This window comes from Pseudorca crassidens, chromosome 3 (assembly GCF_039906515.1).
Source record: "Pseudorca crassidens isolate mPseCra1 chromosome 3, mPseCra1.hap1, whole genome shotgun sequence".
NCBI lineage: Eukaryota > Metazoa > Chordata > Mammalia > Artiodactyla > Delphinidae > Pseudorca > Pseudorca crassidens.
This window is the reverse complement of record NC_090298.1, coordinates 63667149-63681240: the sequence shown is the minus strand read 5'-3', so window position 1 is coordinate 63681240 and position 14092 is coordinate 63667149. Positions and strand designations below refer to the sequence as shown.

Sequence of the window (14092 nt, the reverse complement as noted above, 5' to 3'; positions counted from 1 at the left end):
GGGTTCTCTTTTCAACACCTCCTCACCAGCACTTGTTGTCTCTTGTCTTCTTGATGATAGCCATTCTAATAGATGAGATGAATCCCATTGTTTTTTGTTTGTTTGTTTGTTTTTTTGCGGTACGGGCCTCTCACTGTTGTGGCCTCTCCTGTTGCGGAGCACAGGCTCCGGACGCGCAGGCTCAGCGGCCATGGCTCACGGGCCCAGCCGCTCTGCGGCATGTGGGATCCTCCTGGACCGGGGCACGAACCCGCGTCCCCTGCATCGGCAGGCGGACTCTCAACCACTGCGCCACTAGGGAAGCCCCCCCCCCCCACATTGTGGTTTTGATTTCCATTTCCTTGATGCTTAGTGATGGTGAGCATCTTTTCATGTGCCTGTTGGCCATTTTGATGTCTTCTTTGGAAAACTGTTTAGTTCTCTGTCCATCTAAAAATTGGATTTTTTTTGTTATTGAGTTGTATGGGTTTTTAAAAATATATATTTCAGTTTGGCATGTACTTCAGTGATTAGAATGAAATCCCCCAAGAACAGTATCTGTAGCCTTCATCACATATTGCTAGTAAAGTGCCAAGGACTCCAGAGAAAGCGCACTAAAATTTTGTAGTATGAAATACCTTTTATACCTATAAAGGTATGACGTAACTCTACCATAGAGTGGGTGTGGACCAGGAGGGCCAGAGAGCTCCTGGAGGCCCTCGGGGCTCAGGAAATAACCTTTCAGTGGGATACAAAAAGCAAGGAAAGCGGGGAAGATTGACAGGTGACAATCTCCAACCGTATGAATTTACTTCTCCTTCCTGGGCTTTTTGGAATTGGGAAAGATTTGTAGATGTGGAACCACAGGTGCCACAACAATATGGCCCAGAGATCCTGGGAAGGCAGCTCCTGTAGCAGGATCTGCCTGCGAGACTAGATTCCCTCTGTGTCAGCAGAGGGAATAATTGGTAGACAGGTCTAAGTTTTGTCCACTCACTGAAGACCCTGATTGAAGGTCTAAGTCCTGACTTTTGAGGCAACCTCCATCTGTAGGCTTTACATGTGAGAGGTGGCCCGAAATCCTGCACATCTCATATTGGTCATGCATATGCCACTGTGTTTTCTGACTACTGAAATATAATAAAACAGTGGTCACGGTGTTTACCCTTTATTTATGATTTAAAATATTTCCAGGAATTTTAGAATTTGGAGAATATATTACTGCCCAGCAATATTCCTTGAAACAAAAATCTAAGGGAATTTATAAAAATTTGCCTGGATCTTTGCCTAACAAATGCAATGGGAGAAAGGCTAGTGCAAAAATCAGGCAAGTTTCTGTCCCATACACACAGAGAGGCTGCCGATACCACCGCACAGAGTGTATGTTGTGAGCAGCTTTCTGAGTTGTAGGAGGGCTTATATGATCCATATACGCTATTGTCCTTTTTACTTAAGAGGCATTCGTGCATCCAGCCAGCCAGAAATTTACTGGATATCTACTCCATGTCGGGCACTCAGATTATACAGATTGTTGTTAAGACATGGTCCTTTATTCTCCATTAGCTGATATTCCACTAGAGGGAGCCAAATATATAAATAAGCACAATAACTGTGTTGAAAGTGCTGGCATAGGAGTCTGGGCAGAAAGTGTGTGTGTGTGAGGTGGGGAGGGTAACAGAAGAAACTGGACAAATCTGCCCCAGGATGGGTCAGGAAAAGTCTTCATAGGAAAGGTGTCCCTGAGCAGTGTTTCTGAGGCTTCTTACCCAGAATAAGGAGGCTGCTGAGGTGAGCACGGAACTGTGAGGCTTCTGTGTGAAGCTAACTGGAGAGACGGAAGATGAGACCTCTGGCCTGAGCCTTTTGACTGTTGCACGTGGACACCACAGAGAACGGCACACACATCATCAAAGCCTGAGCCACGTGCAAGCGATGTCTGGGTAACACAGTTTTTAGAAATTCTCTTCTTTATTGCTACATTCATATAAAAAGTTTGGTATATTTGGGTGGGCAAAAGAAAGCCACAGTGTATATAAAGAAAGTTGTAGGAGGTTAAAAAAATATGTGGTTTCAGTGTTTGGAAAAGCAGTCACGGATTGTTTCTTTGGTTTAGTTATCCAGGCGATCGAAATTCTGGGTTTGAAATTCTTGGAAGTCCTCTGGGATGGTGTCTGCAAAGGAGAACAGGCACAGGGGGATTAGGAAGGCTCCCTCCAGCCCGCATCCTGGTGCATCTCACGCTGGGAGGCATCCTGTAGGGGTTGCTGTCAGCCCACCCAGCAGGCCCCCAAAGACACCACTTCATGCCACACCCCCGGCCGCCATTTTCTACCGCCGGCTGCTTTGCAAATTGTTGGCTTAAAGCCCAGGAGTGCTCATTCACAGGCCTAAAGAAAAAATGGATTTTGAGTGTATGATTCTGTGTGAGCTGTATGAAAATGAAGGCTGCCTGTCAATTAAACCTGCCTGAATCTCTCACTGAACCCACGTTCTAAGCCGAGCAGTTTAATTCTCTGGGGCTCAATTTCCTCATCTATCAAATAGGAGAAATGAGATCTGCCTTTTACTTGGATGACACAGGGATTCTCAGGTTTTGGGAATATGTGGCGTGAGCTTGTGGCTTCTGGAAGGGATGTGTGCTATACGATAGGGTGGCATTATTGGATTTTTTTTCTAGTAGTGATAGTATGCAGCGACAAGAATGTACGTTACCATTGCAGCGATACTTGAGGTTGGACCAAATGATGTTTTCCTGGGAGAAGCAGAACACGCCGAGCCGGCCTCCACGCATGGTGGTGTCTATGGTGACCCCCGAGTCAGCCACCAACTCGGAGCCTTCATAAAACTGCACCCTGCGGACAACACAGCCAGAGCGGGTCTCCGTGAGTAGGTCTCCAACCAAGGTTGGGGGAAGCGCCTGTCGTAAGACCTAGGGGTCCCACTTCTTATCCACCTGCATCTTTGCTCTGTTTCATACTTCACTTTTCACAGACCTGGATCGTGCTCCCGCTGCTGTGTTCCCCTTTCCCTACGAGACTGGAACCTCCATGAGGTCAGGGACCACCCGTCCACATCTCCCCTCTTCCGTCTCTCCAAAGGCCTAGCATGATGCTGGGCACCGAGTTCAACTCGCTGGGTACTCGCTGATGAGTTAAAGAGAAATCACAATACGACTCAGGACCAAGAGGCTTTGTGACTTCGCTGTCCAGTGAGTTACCTTGTCCAGACCTCATGCTTGAAAACCACTGCTTTTCTCTAGGTCGAACTGATAACATTTGGTGGAATCCCAGAGCAATGATTCTCCTCGGGAGGGACGGCACTCCCTAAGCAGGGTTTGAGACATTTGTGGGAGCATTTTGAGCTGTCACCGTGGCATTTAGTGACAGAGGCCAGTGGTGCTGGGTAGCTTACAAGGCCCTGGAGAGGAAAATCAAAACTTGTCCTGCATCCAGACACTTTTGGGGTGCTCCTCCAGACCCTTGGGTAGGTGAAGAGACTGTTTATCTGGGCTTAGAACCTAACTCTCTCTCACTTGGGAACATCAAGTAGTTTTTGCACTGGTATTAACTGATTTTCCAGGGTAAATTGAGAAACTGAGTACAGTCGACCCTGAAACAACATAGGCTTGAACTGCATGCGTCCACTTATATGTGGATTTTTTCCAAATACTACTTTACTATGTGATCTACAGGTGGTTGACTCTGCAGATACTGAGCTGCTGATACGGAAGGCCGACTATGGGACTGGAGCATCTGCAGATCTTTATCCCTGGCGGGGTCCTGGAACAGATCCCCTGCATTGCTCAAAGGTCAGCTGTACTTTGTTTTGTTTAACAATTAAGCTGTTTACTATTTACTTATTTTATTGGAGTATAGTTGACTTACAATGTTGTGTTACTTTCTGCTGTACAGCAAAGTGAATCAGTTATACATCTACATATATCCACTGTTTTAGATTCTATTCCCACATGGGCCATTACAGAATATTGAGTTCCCTGTGCTATACAGTAGGTCCTTATTAGTTATGCATTTTATATACAGTAGTGTGTATATGTCAATCCCAACCTCCTAATTTTTCCCTTCCCCGCCCCCCATAACCATATTGTTTTCTACATCTGTGACTCTACTTCTGTTTTGTAAATCAGTTCATTTGTACCTTTTAGGTTCCACATGTAAGCGATGTCATACAATATTTGTCCTTCTCTGTAGCTGTTCACCATTTTAGAAAGTCACATTACCACTGTTGTGTCTACAACACACCAATCTGTGGTAGGACATCGCCTCTGCCGTGATTCTAGGCACAGGTGCCAGTGTCTGTCTCATTTTGTGTTGGGTGTGGTTGTGTCCAAGCATTTACACGATTTTGTTATAAATTATTATTTCTGTATTAGGGATCAGATTGACTCTCTAAAATAATATGTGCAGGTAGGTTATATTTTCTATGATTTCATTTTGGGACACAGAGGGGGCATCTCAAAATATGTCATAAAAAAGGGGCATTAAGCTTAATAGGGCTGAGAACATGATCATCTTACTGTGAGACAGATTACATTTGATGTAATGTCTCAAAGAAGGACAAAAATCTGAACTAGCCCTCATGATCTGTTTTTTTCCACTCAGCAGCTTCCTTGCCCCCGGTCAGCAGAAAGCAATCAGCACCCTTCCTAAAAGTGCTACATAAGCTGGCAGGGGTGTTGATCTGTAAGTTTGAGGAATGAGAGAGAAAAGTACACCGACTAAATTTCAAAGATGTAGTGCTAAGGCATCCTAGCTTCTGAGAACAGTTGTTTGTTTGTTTTTTAAATAGTCCTACAGGGAAATAAGGCAGATTACATCCGCTCACATGAAGGTCAGTTCATGCCATCACTGTGTCAGGCACTGGGGAGACCAAGATAAAATGAGACATGGGTGCTGCCCTCGTGGAGTTTATCAGACCGTGAGGGACTCACTGCAGCGTGAAATGTTTGTGGGTAAGTGATGATACAGGGCCCAGAGGGACCACATGGGGATGCGGATGGGAGAGTCAGTGCACGTCTCACCTCACACGGGTCAGCGTGGCAGAGGGGAATCACCGTTTTGGTGCCCCAGTGCCAAGGCCTCCCCCACAGAAGGTCCTTCTACCCCCAGTTTGGCCCTACCATCCAGGCGGTCAGTCTGAGCTGGGTGTCGTCCTCCCACCTCTATTCTGGGAGCCTGAGGTCCCAGCATGTCCTCGGGGACCCTCGGCTCAGGGAAGCGGAGGCTCCGCGATGCAGGAGGATGCGCTTTACTTCAAGTGCACGGGGAGGAGGGGGCGCTGCACCTACCTGATGTAGCCCACCTGGGGCCGGTGCTGCAGGAACCAGCGGTAGGACACCTTGTCCTTCCAGCCCACGTTCCTGGAGTCCTTCCACAGCAGCCTGACCTGGTCGCTGGTATCCCCGGTGTGCCACAGGGAGTTGCGGAGATGCTCCCCCGGACCCGTCTTAGACTTAACGGCCTGGACAACGACACGAGTGAGGTCTTAGAACAGAACGCACAGACCACCCTTCCCGCACCCTCCATCCCTGGGGTGGTGACGGGGTGGGAATTCACGGTTACAATCTGGTGGCTTTGGATCTGGACACAAAGCATCAACACTTAAGTGCCATTTCTACTGCGATGCTCCCCCCAGCCTTTCAGTAATCCGCACTGGCCAGTATTCCACTAACCCAGCCCATGTTTTTCCTGCTGAAAATCCATTGCTCCCCACATTTGGCCAATGAGGGCTCTGAAGTGTGCCTTTCCTCCCAGCAGGAGTGACAGAGGTAGCCTCCCAGCCCTCCTGTACAAAGCTGGCCCCATTGAGGAAACACAATACCAGTTTCCAAAAGAGTATGCCTGAAGCTGCACCCCAAATCCTCCCCACCTCTTGGGCCCCTACTGGGGGGCTGACATTCTCACCATCAGTCACCCAGAGGGAAGCACGTAGCTTGTACGCAGGAGTGAAGGCAAGGCCCTGGATGGGCTCCAGTGTTCCCTAACTTGAATGCTGGCACGAATGCATCAGTTCCTTAGATGGATAAATGCCATATGGGAGAACACAGAATTTAAAAGGTGGGTGAAGGGCCCAGAGGAAAGGGAGATGAGTACCTTGAGCTGAATGCCAGGTTCTGCAACAGCTCGGAACGGGGTGGCCTGCCAGTATGTCTGCTCCGTCTGCTTCCACATGACCACATAGAAGCTGGAACTGTCTTGGTAACCAAAGATAAAGCCAGCATAGTCATCGTCCGTCTGGGTGTTGACGTGGAAGGTCCCTTCGAAGTCCACTCCATTAAAAGCCGTGTACCCTGTAACGATCAAAATAGATGAGAAAAACAGACAAGCCACACCAGCTCGAAAGAGTGAATTCTGTACCAGTGGTGATGAGGCCCTGGACGTACCCACTGCCAGGCCTGGATCGCTGTTCATGGTCTGCACGATCTCCATGCCCTGCGGAGAGAGTTGAAGGGGTTAAGATTAACCTTGGAGGGCGTAGAATCATCTCAGAGAAGCCCAGAACCTCAGACCTCCATGTAAAGATTTCATTATCTGAGGAACTGCTCTCCCTTGTTATGTGCTCAAAGAAAGCGTACCCTTAGAAAAAAACAAAAACCCTCAAAGCTAAGTAGAAATAGTTTTGCTAAAACTGTCACTTAAGCTGAGTCAATAAACCCTTAATTAGAGAACATATGCTTCTAATGAATGTGACCTCCTGGGTGACACTGGAAAACCGACGAAGCCTCTCTGTGCCTGTCTTCTTTAGGTCCACAGGGAGGAGGACACACGGGAGCATCTACTGCAGAGATTAGAAGCATGGCTCTAGGGTCAGACTGCCTAGGTCCCAAATCCAGCAATCTTAGCTGCTTAACTGCAGTGCTACCATGAGTAATCATTCAAGCTTTGTAACACTTGAGCTCATCATCTGTAAAACGAGGCTAATGAAAGAGCTCTGTCACAGGGCTGTTGAGAGGAACAAACACGACGTGGAACAGTACCTGGCTGGAGGTCGGCACCCTCAAAATTTACCCACTACTCTCAGAAGGGCCTGTGTTGAGAGGCAACGCTGAGCCGGTGCCGACCGCATGACACTCACCTTGTTCAGGACCACCCAATTGGGATCGATCTGGGCGTCCCCTTCAGGGTCCAGGACCACCGTCTGATAGGCCCTGAAGTCGGTCAGGGTGACCTCTGCGTTCTCCGGGCACACGTCGATCCGATCGATGACCTGGTCGTGGTCGAAGTCTGTCTCGCAGATGTCCCCCACGCCGTCGCCTGTGGGGGTGGAGGAGGAGGGGATCAGTTCAGTAATGCCTACTACCCCCAAGCCTCCGTGAGAGAGGGGGCTGGGCAAGGAGCAGAGAGAGCCCAAGACCCAGGTCCACGTGGAGCGGGGAGTCCTGGAATCAGGCGTGTCTGAGCCGGCCCCACGGTCCTCGTGGTGGGTTGGTGAACCCCACTGCAGGTGAGTGAACCCCACTGCAGGTGAGTGAACCCCACTGCAGGTGATCAAAAGGACTTCCTAGGGACAGAGTGGAGGGCAACTGTCCAAAGATGACCTGACAAGGGACTTCCCTGGTGGTCCCGTGGTTAAGACTACATCTTCCAATGCAGGGCGTGTGGGTTCGATCCCTGGTTGGGGAGCTAGGATCCCACATGCCTCGCAGCCAAAAAACCAAAACGAAAAACAGAAGCAGTATTGTAACAAATTCAATAAAGACTTTAAAAATGGTCCACATCAAAAAAAAAAATCTTAATACAAAAGTACACTTCAAAGTTGACCTGACAGGAAACCCTGGCTGTCCTCTAGGACAGGGGTTTCACCAACTGGTGGCTTTTTTTTTTTTTGCGGTACGCGGGCCTCCCACTGTTGTGGCCTCTCCCGTTGCGGAGCACAGGCTCCGATGCACAGGCCCAGCGGCCATGGCTCACGGGCCCAGCCGCTCCGCAGCATGTGGGATCTTCCGGGACCCGGGCACGAACCCGCGTCCCCTGCATCGGCAGGCGGACACTCAACCACTGCGCCACCAGAGAAGCCCCAACTGGTGGATCTTAAGCCTGACCTTACGTAAGCAAACGTCTACAGTACTTTCTGGACTATGACGCATAAAAAGCAGGGAAATTATGGTCACCAAAATCTAAGAAGAATTTACAGTGATCCTTAGGCTGAATATAGCCCAGTGCCTTTTGTCCAGCTGACAGATGGTATTAAAATTTGAATTTGCATACTGGGATGGGCATGCCCTCACCAACGCACCACCACGTGTCCTCACCACTCTGCTGTCTCATTTCTGGCTCTGTGCATACCTTTCCTTAACAGCTTGGCCCCTGCAGGCATCAGGCATCACGCAGCGCTGCGGTGCCCTCCCCTCCATCCCGCTCCTGCCCTGTCACTCTGGTGAAAGGCACGAGCAAGATGGTGGAGCAGTTCTCCAAGCCCCGAGCAGCACGTGGCTGCTTCCCTGCCCTGTGTGGTCTCATGCTAGGGCTGTGCAGAAGCAGCTCTTCTCTGACAGTTGGAGACTGGTGTCTAGCAGATGTCTACTGTCCACACAAGCTGTGGCTGCTCAGAGAAGCTGGGGCCCTGGCAGAGGGGGGCCACCATGGGCCTGGCTGAAGGGAGCCTGGGGCTGAGCCCACTTACTGTTGCTGTCCTCCTGGGCAGGGTTGGGGACCAGCCGGCAGTTGTCTGGTCCAGGGGGCACCAGGTCTGGGATGCCGTCATTGTCATCATCATCATCACACTCGTCACCAATTCCATCCTTATCAGTGTCCAGCTGGGCACTGTTTATGACAGTGGGGCAGTTGTCTGTACTGTCCTGGTGCCCGTCTCCATCACTGTGAGAGAAAGGAGAGGGGGTTTGCGTCCCAGTTCAGCAGAGAACACGAAGAGTCCAGTTCTCAGGAGGGAGAGTTTGGGTTTGGGGTCTTAACCAGGCTTGGTCTTTTATCACCCCCACAGGTCCTTAGATGAGGCTGCCTTATGGGCCTCAGAGACCATTTCCCACTTCTCCAACCTGTTGAAACAAGTAGATCATTTTCTATTCAAAATAAGGGCCTATTTCTGTGATTTGGTGACCAGATGCTCCTTTCAGTCCCCGGGCACGACTGTGACCCCCGAGAGAGAAAGTGGGAGGGGAACAAAGTGAGGGGCAGTGGACTCACTGCCTGCCGCGAGTCCTGGCTCAGCTGCGCACCAGCATGGGTCCCCGGACGTGACCCTTACCCCTCTACGGCTCAGCATCCTCCCCTGTACCATGGGAATAATAACAGCCTACCTCACAGGGTTGTTGGGAAGATTGAATGATTAAGTGATTAGAATTTTGCATGTTACGTTTTAATATAAGAAAAACACTTCTAAGTGCCTGGCTCTTGGGAAGCCCTAAGGTGTTTCCTTTTCTATGACTCTTCACCATGCCCGGCCAGTAAGCCTGAGAAGCGTCAGACGGGAATGCACAGGGAGAAGGGCAGGAAGGGCAGGAAGGGCAGGAACAGCAGGGCCGCCCTTCCCAAGAACTGAGCACGTAGGCCGGGCTCAGCCCTGGGCTAACGCGCTTCTCAGAACCCTCGTTCTCTGCCCACCTGACATTCCTTCTTTCCAGGCCTAACGGCCACCTGAGGATGAGTCTGCCCTGTCCCCAGGCTTCCCTGAGTTGATGGAGGCCTCCCACGGCTACCCTGGATTAGAGCAGATACTCCTTTCACGGGCGCCACCCACAGCTCGTCCTGGACCAGCAACTGCCCCACGCTGTCCACAGTGGGACAAGGAAGGGAAGCCAGGGGCCAGTCCATGCCCTTCAGGCCAATGCTTCCCAGATGGGTCCCAGAGAAAGTGAGGTCAACCCCGACAGGCAGAAGGTGACACAACTCCAACAGTGGAATTCCTGGGCATGTGGCAGGGCTGCTTTCCAAATCATAAGATTGAGCTATTTCCATTAGCAGCCATTCTATATAGCCCTGAACATTTTTATGCAAAACCAAGCAGTTTCTGTCCTCAAGTTTGTGGGAATTAAAATGTAGTGGAATGAGTTATTTTAGGCAGAAAATCTAGAGGCTGGTGGGACAGGATATTTTAGAAATCACTTAGATGGCACTGAGAGCACAGGATGACCTACAACAGGGAACGTTCTTGATGTACATTATCGAGGGAAGTTGTCAGGGTACCAGCCGCATCTTAACCTCAAAAACGGAGACATCCTATGTCAAACTGTCTCCGACTTGCCTCTCCTCTCCTCATGCTGTGATGACACTAGTACCTCAGTTACCATTTTCTGCAGGTTATCTGAGGGCCAGCACTGTAGGTAGGAGCTTTACCTACATTATCTTTCTTTTTTACCATCACTTGGCATTTAATTCTCTCTACTTTGCAGATGAAGAAATTGAGACTCAGAGACTGAGAAGTCTGTTGACGTTCACTTAGCTGGCATGTACTGTGCTTCAAGGACACGGAGCACAAGGACTTGATAGGAGCTGTCCTTGAGCAAGGTTGGGCTTGGGAGCTGCTGCCTGTAGGGAAGCCTCTGAGAAGAGGTTGAGAAGGGCAGCTATGTTTCTTCCTGCTTTGCCTTTTAGACTCCTTTCCCTCTCTCACCCCTGTCCTGCTGCCCCTATGATTCCCTACAGAGATGAAAGGGTTTAGAGTCTTGGACGGCAGGTACCTCTAGGGCAGAGCTGGCCATGCCTACATTTTTGATGTTCCTATAGCATCTGATCCAGCCCCGTGTCTTAACGTAGGACTCCATCCATGTGGGGCTAGAAGGGCTGACAACGTTCATTTGCATAGAACAACTCCACCCAAATAAAGAAGACTGAAAGAAAAAATTCCAAGGACAATGAAATAACAGTGATTCCCTCAGCACACTGACAGCTCTCTATTTTGGGATGATGATGAAGCTTTCCTGAGCTGAAAGAATATAACAGCAAAAGAGCTAACATCGATGCAACAGAAACTGTAATATGTCCTTTCCATAAATCAACTCAACTTTCACAAGAGTCCTAAGAGCTACATTCCATTTCCATCCCCATTTTACAGATGAGAAAATGGAGGCACAGAGAGATGAGGTCACTTGCCTAAGGTAAGCTGCTGTGCAAGTGGAGGAGCTGGGATTTATATCTAGCTGTGTCGCTCCAGAGCCCATCTTTAAAGCATGATGCTACACCGCCTCTCCTGTGATAGAGTCTCAGTTGCTTGAGTGCCTAGTGGCCCCTCCTGGTACCGTCAAGTCCCCCATTCATGGAGGTGCAGTGACCCTGACCAAAGACAGGGCTATGGTCCCTCCAGCAACTCAATCTGCCCAGAGAGATCCCAAAGCATGGCAGCAATGGAGAGCTCTGAAAGAGAAAACTTCCTCTGGAATTTTCATCAGCCCTATGCAGCTGGGAAACATGCCATACCTGTCCTGATTGGTGTCACAGGAGTCCCCAACCAGATCGTTATCCACATCAGACTGCAAAGAGAACAAAACGTGTCATTTACCCCTGGGCCTGCACAGAATGTTCCAGAGAAGGCAGACCCAGCCCATCATCACTGGATCTCAGGAATTATTCCTCTGGAATTGGGGTGGTGCAAACTGCAAAAGGACAACACCATATTGGTGTAGGCACAATGCTGAAGTTTCAAAAAAGCCTTCCAAAATATCAAGCTCCAAGGATGGGCTGCCTACACACCAGATGAGCTGATTGGAGAAGGGCGCTGGGGCAGCGTGGTGGCAGGTGGAGACGTGGCACTCTGGCACGGGTCGGAAGGGAGCCAGCCACAGGCACGGGGACAAGGCAAACAGATTTTGCTTTGCTTCTGCATTTTGGAATTGAGCCAGGATGGGAGTGAGTCAGAGGGCAATAATGACGCCCCTCTCTCAGGGCTTTAAAAATAAGTGACACGTCATATCCAATTATCCAGACAGGAAGGAGGAGAGAGAAGGCAAACAGCACATCGCTGACTGATCCCAATCTGAAATGTCCATACATAGGCTGTTGTTGGGATTTGGGGATGAAAGGGACATGAGGCTCCCCATGGTTAATTTCCACATTGCATTTTCCTTTCAGCCAAAAAAAAAACAACTTGTTTTGGGCATCATTAAACTATTACTGGGACTTCCCCGGTGGTCCAGCAGTTAAGACTGTGTGCTCCCAATGCAGGGAGCCCGGGTTCGATCCCTGGTCAGGGAACTAGATCCTGCATGCCGCAACTAAAGATCCCGCACACAGCAACAAAGAGCCCACGTGCTGCAACTAAGACCCGGCGCAGCCAGATAAATTTTAAGAAACCCCAAAAACTCCTATTCCTAACCCCACAGGGACTTCACAGCCTGTGAGATTAGTCCCGAAGGCCTCAGATCTCCTGTAATGTTCTTCCCATCACCTCCAGGCTTAAGTATACAATTTCACCACCTCTGCTGTTAGGTATAAGGCAACAGCAAAGAACTGGGCTGGCGGGCTCGGCTGGGTTCTTCCAGACACGTGTCTTACGTGAGTCTCTGCATTGGGCAGTTCAGCCTAGAGTTTGGATGCCCCTGGATCCTACTAACCTGGTTAGGGTTGCTGACATCAGGACAGCTGTCACAGGCATCCCCCACGCCATCACCATCTTTGTCCTGTTGACCACGGTTGGGAACTTTCTGGCAGTTGTCCAGGATGTTTTTTATTCCTGTGAGAAAGGAATGCTTCCCTGAGTCAGGCGAACATCACAGAAAGGTCTGGAGCACAGACTTCCAGGTGCTGTAGAGATCAGGCCAGCACATGGCACACAGTAGGTAATGTCTGCCTGGGCCATCCTCAGAAAGCCATACCTTTTCCAGCAGTTACCTGGAGGTAATGTCAAAGGATGGATTCTGGGAGCCTTAAAAGAAGAATGACCTGAGGCATTTATCCACTGAGTTAGAATTTGTTGAAGATATCAAGGGCTATCACTGCAACCAGATGAGGGGGTCATGAGGGCTAGGTGGGCCGACCCTGGAGAGGGAGGACCTCACGGGTGTGTGAGCTATGACGAGGGCCCCGGGGCTCAGGCAGTGGTGTGCTGGAGTCAGGCCAGTCATACCCATTCTCCCCAGCTTCCCGTTCAATCATGTCATCTCCTCTTAGTACCTTGGAACCAGTGATGGTGGGAGTGGTATTTACATAATGGAAACCGGCAAATGCTACAACTCGGTGCGTTTTTTGTTTGTTTCGCTGAGCGGGTTTACCATCCGTCAGGCTTATAGAAGGTGGGATCGTGTTTTAGAGACATGGGAATAGTCTGGAGTGTCGGGTGTGTGTTGGTTAGTGGTGGGTGTAGTGTATTTCTAAAAGGAAATTCCTTCAAGGTCCTGTGTTGTGATGTGTTTTTCAGAAACTATCGGATCCAGCCTATACTTTGATGATAGTCACCTATATGTTACGGAAGCTATACAGGAACAAACGTCCTCCCTCACGGCCTGTGAGGCTCCAGAGTTGTGCTCCAGAGGTGCTTTCACACAGACCACAATACGAGGCCCCTTCAGTGGCCCCTGGAGCTGGGTGATGCAGCCGCCCTGTCTGACAGCTCTTCCCAGGCTCCTGGGAAATGCCCGAGTCTCTGCAGGAGGAGCCTGACCCAGAGCTGCAGCCCATGACCCTGCTCAGCCCTTCTACCTCAATCCTCCACTTCCAGGACCCTTATGCATGAGAAGGATGGTGGGGAGGGAGGAAAGCTGCAGTCTGGGAAGACAGATGCCCTACAGAGTCACATCCCTGACAAGACACTGCTCGAAGGGATTCCTGCAAAGTTTCTGGCAATGATATAGAGTTCCCAGAACACCAGGGTTCTTCTTCCACAGAAACAAGTGGGCCTTGGGGCCACCAGGCACAGGCCATGTGGAACCCCCTGGAGCGGAAAGGCCCTCAGAGTCAGTCATTCTATTCCTGCTCCTAAGAGAGAACAAGGGGAAAAAGGACAAATGAGTCCCAAGTAAAAGACTAAGCAAGACACACCCACCATCTCCATCCATGTCGTCATCGCAGGCATCTCCTTTTCCATCCCCGTCAGTGTCCTTCTGGTCATTATTTAGGACATTCCAGCAGTTATCACAGGCATCCCCAAACATATCTTTGTCACTGTTCCTCTGGTCCACATTGTGAGTCAGGACACAGTTGTCCTA

At 49.9% G+C, this 14092-nt stretch overlaps 1 protein-coding gene and 1 long non-coding RNA gene across 4 annotated transcripts in view; one reads left to right on the top strand and one right to left on the bottom strand.

The window, feature by feature from the left end:
• Positions 1-1928: 1928 nt before the first annotated feature.
• The window catches only part of THBS4 (thrombospondin 4), a 49093-nt gene continuing 36929 nt past the window's right edge, over positions 1929-14092 (bottom strand). Inside the window, exons 13-22 of the mRNA XM_067731112.1 lie at positions 13930-14089; positions 12503-12621; positions 11370-11422; positions 8620-8813; positions 7072-7250; positions 6380-6428; positions 6090-6286; positions 5285-5457; positions 2692-2831; positions 1929-2150 (exon numbers count right to left, since the gene is read on the bottom strand). Of these exons, the coding sequence (XP_067587213.1) occupies positions 2089-2150; positions 2692-2831; positions 5285-5457; positions 6090-6286; positions 6380-6428; positions 7072-7250; positions 8620-8813; positions 11370-11422; positions 12503-12621; positions 13930-14089 (1326 nt within the window). The 3' untranslated portion in view covers positions 1929-2088. The remainder of the gene's footprint in view (positions 2151-2691; positions 2832-5284; positions 5458-6089; positions 6287-6379; positions 6429-7071; positions 7251-8619; positions 8814-11369; positions 11423-12502; positions 12622-13929; positions 14090-14092) is intronic.
• On the top strand, positions 2740-13935 carry LOC137221436 (uncharacterized). Of its 3 annotated transcripts, none has more exons than XR_010942001.1 (3): positions 2740-2861; positions 3671-3787; positions 13306-13935. It is a non-coding gene; the product is annotated as an uncharacterized lncRNA (long non-coding RNA). The 3 variants fall into 3 exon arrangements; XR_010942000.1 differs by having other exon boundaries at positions 2740-2865; XR_010942002.1 differs by having other exon boundaries at positions 2825-3187.